This window comes from Priapulus caudatus, unplaced genomic scaffold (assembly GCF_000485595.1).
Source record: "Priapulus caudatus unplaced genomic scaffold, Priapulus_caudatus-5.0.1 Scaffold218, whole genome shotgun sequence".
In the NCBI taxonomy this organism is placed as follows: Eukaryota; Metazoa; Priapulida; class Priapulimorpha; order Priapulimorphida; family Priapulidae; genus Priapulus; species Priapulus caudatus.
Genome location: NW_014577279.1, coordinates 200254 through 203206, shown reverse-complemented (window position 1 = coordinate 203206; position 2953 = coordinate 200254). Strand labels below are relative to the sequence as shown.

The 2953-nt window shown below is 41.9% G+C and overlaps 1 protein-coding gene across 3 annotated transcripts in view; it reads right to left on the bottom strand.

Annotated features, from left to right (window-relative positions):
* The window catches only part of LOC106807482 (ATP-binding cassette sub-family A member 2-like), a gene marked incomplete at its 5' end in the record, with an annotated part of 42279 nt that overhangs the window by 33027 nt on the left and 6299 nt on the right, over nt 1-2953 (bottom strand). For all 3 annotated transcript variants that reach the window (XR_001393677.1, XM_014809813.1, XM_014809814.1), the window contains 2 exon segments: nt 1852-1961; nt 2542-2680. Coding sequence is in view for 2 of the 3 variants with exons in the window: in XM_014809813.1 (XP_014665299.1) it covers nt 1852-1961; nt 2542-2680 (249 nt within the window).

Sequence of the window (2953 nt, the reverse complement as noted above, 5' to 3'; positions counted from 1 at the left end):
GCCCACGGACAAGAGTCGGCGATGGCAGCACTCAAATCCTGAAACATGAATGGAACAGTGGCTTCCTAAAAAATGAGAAAAACAAGCTCTTCTCATTCATCAGCACACAGATCTCCAAGAACGACATGGGTGGAAAGCTCCTCCTGAGTACCCGTTTCGAGACCGTGCTCTCCAACAAGCATTGTGACCTCACAACACTTCAGCCGTGCAACCATTCCGAGGCGGACACAAGGATCTTACTGCATCTGTCACATGCCGCAGAGCAGGGTCATACAACAGCCTATGTTCGCACGGTGAACAGCGATGTCGTGGTTTTGGCAATCCGGTTTTTCGAGACCCTCGGCCTATCAGAGCTCTGGGTGGGGTTCGGTACTGGTAAAAAGTACCGTGATATTCAAGTTCATACCATCGGCTCCAATCTCGGTCCTTCAAAGTCCTTGGAACTACCCCTCTTCCACAGCCTAACAGGATGTGACACGACTTCACAGTTTCTTGGATGTGGCAAGAAGACCGCCTGGGCAGCCTGGACAAGCATGTCGGACCTCACCGACACACTAGTGGCTCTTACACGCGACCCTGACCTCTTCAGTCTGGTGTCTGTACATATGCAGCAGATCGAACGCTTCGTGGTACTCATGTACAGCAAGGGGTGTGGTGCAGCTAGTGTCAATGAGGCCAGTCATCGCCTCTTCACCACTGGAAGCAGATCACGGAAGCACCTACCCAAGCAGCACTGTTCCAGCATGTGAAGCGAGCGTTACTACAGGCACATTTCTACTGGAGTCAGGCCACCTCGGTCCAGCAAGAAATTCCTGACTTCAGTGAGTGGGGATGGCACAAAGATGGCACCAGTACATGGCAACCACTATGGACCACTCTCAGCGACGCTTCAGTGACATGTGCCATTCTCTTGCACTGCGGCTGCCTCAAGGCATGCACAGGAAGGTGCAAATGCAACCGCGCCGGTGTCCGATGTACGGCCCTTTGCAAATGCGAAGGTGGGTGCGTTAATAGCAAAGATGACCGGTAGTAATACTTTAGTCTGAATTACTTTAATAAAATTGATTCCTGAATAATCTTTGTTTATTTTTTAGTAGTACACTGCTGAACTTTGACCTTTGACCCCAAAATGTGGTCACTATGTCCTCAAATCGCCAAAATAAGATCAGAATCGGATTCTCAGAGGCCACAAATCCCTAAAAAGTGGTATTATGTCTAATTCTTAGTGTTTAATGTTTTTTACCTATAATTGACGTACGATTCACCTCTCGGTCGGGTGACCTCTATCGTGACCCTGACATGCAATATTGCCTCAAATCGTTAAAACAAGGTCAGATTCGGGTTACTCAACCCCGGAAACCGATAAAATGATATATATATATATATATGGGTGCATGCGTGTCTGTGTATATTTATTCTAAAGAACAAAGTTTTCGACCAACTTTTCTTCATTGCAGTTCACTCATGCATTCTTTGGTGAACTATAATTAAATCATTATTGCCATCAAGATTATCATGTCTGTTCTCTTGCGGGTATTCTGATGGACTACTGTGGAAAGTTAACATATACTTGCCTATGTCGAGTTGTAGCTATAGTGGCCTTGGTGGTGCCATCTATATAAAATACTGGCAGAAGCACACGACATAAAACTACCAATGCTGAAATCCACGTGTGGTGTGTATATTCAGAAAACCTACCTTTTTTGTTAGAAATGTTACACAGAATTTCTGAAGCATAGTCGAGTAGGCATCGTAAAGGTGCAAGCAGTACTTTACATAGTGCAATAAATAAAAATATGCATCTCAAAAAGTAGTAAATGATGTTAATACTAACAGGTTTGCCAAGCTTACATTGTGGTTGTCTTGCCAGCACCGTTGTGTCCAAGAAAAGAAGTGATCTGACCTTCATATAGATTTAGACTCAGTCTGTTCACTGCTAATTTATTTCCATCACTGTAAACCTGTGAAACACAATTTCATCAGTGCACATCACTGTTATACAAGTTCATCGCATCGTTAAGATGTAAATATAGTTGGATTTATTCTGAAATTAAATTGCTGTATATGCATCACAGTGTTTTAAATAATATTTTCGTTTGTACATAAAAATGCATTTTGCAATAGAGTAGATATTCTTACACAAATTTGAATGGAGGACATCAAGATATTACTGAAAATTTGCTAAAATCTTTGTAATTTTGCATATCAATTTTGAAATTACACCAAAAGAATTATGATGGTAAATTTGTAATCTACTTGAACCTGTCTTTGAATTTTATATGGATTCTTGGTTTTCAGATTGCTTTAAAAAAAATAAGTGAAAATAAATGATCAATGGTGATAAATGAAAATATTTACTAAAAACTAAGAATTGGACCAAATATTTTTGATGGCTTAGTATTTGTGGTTCCCCAACGGCACCATTAAAATGCAATATATCGTGGGTGAGTACATCAAAAACCACTCAAAATAACATCAGTAAATGACATATTAACACATTGTAACCAAATGACATATTGGTTACATTTGCTGTTCACCTACCTTGAGCAGGTTGTCTATGCAGACACCGAGAGGAAGGTGAGAGGTCTCTTCCTCAAACAGCCTGGGGTCACGATCCCCATCGAGCACATGAGCCTGGTCCTCCTCCATCAGAGTTATTGGTGCGTTGTCAGGACAAATGCTGCCGCATAGAACACACACGCTATATAAGAAGCTAATAATATATGATTTAATATGATTTTATATGATGAGATAATAATATTGATTTTATATATTTCTGTCTCTCGCTAATAGTCAGGGGTGGTAGGGCTAAAAAAGGGCCGTTTGGTTCACATTCTTCCAAAAGCACCAAATTTGGCCCAGATGTTGCCCATACCATACTTTTTCGATTTCTGGCGGGCGCCGGAATGGGCGCCCCCCGGGGCCGCCATATTGGCAAATTCCAATATGGCCA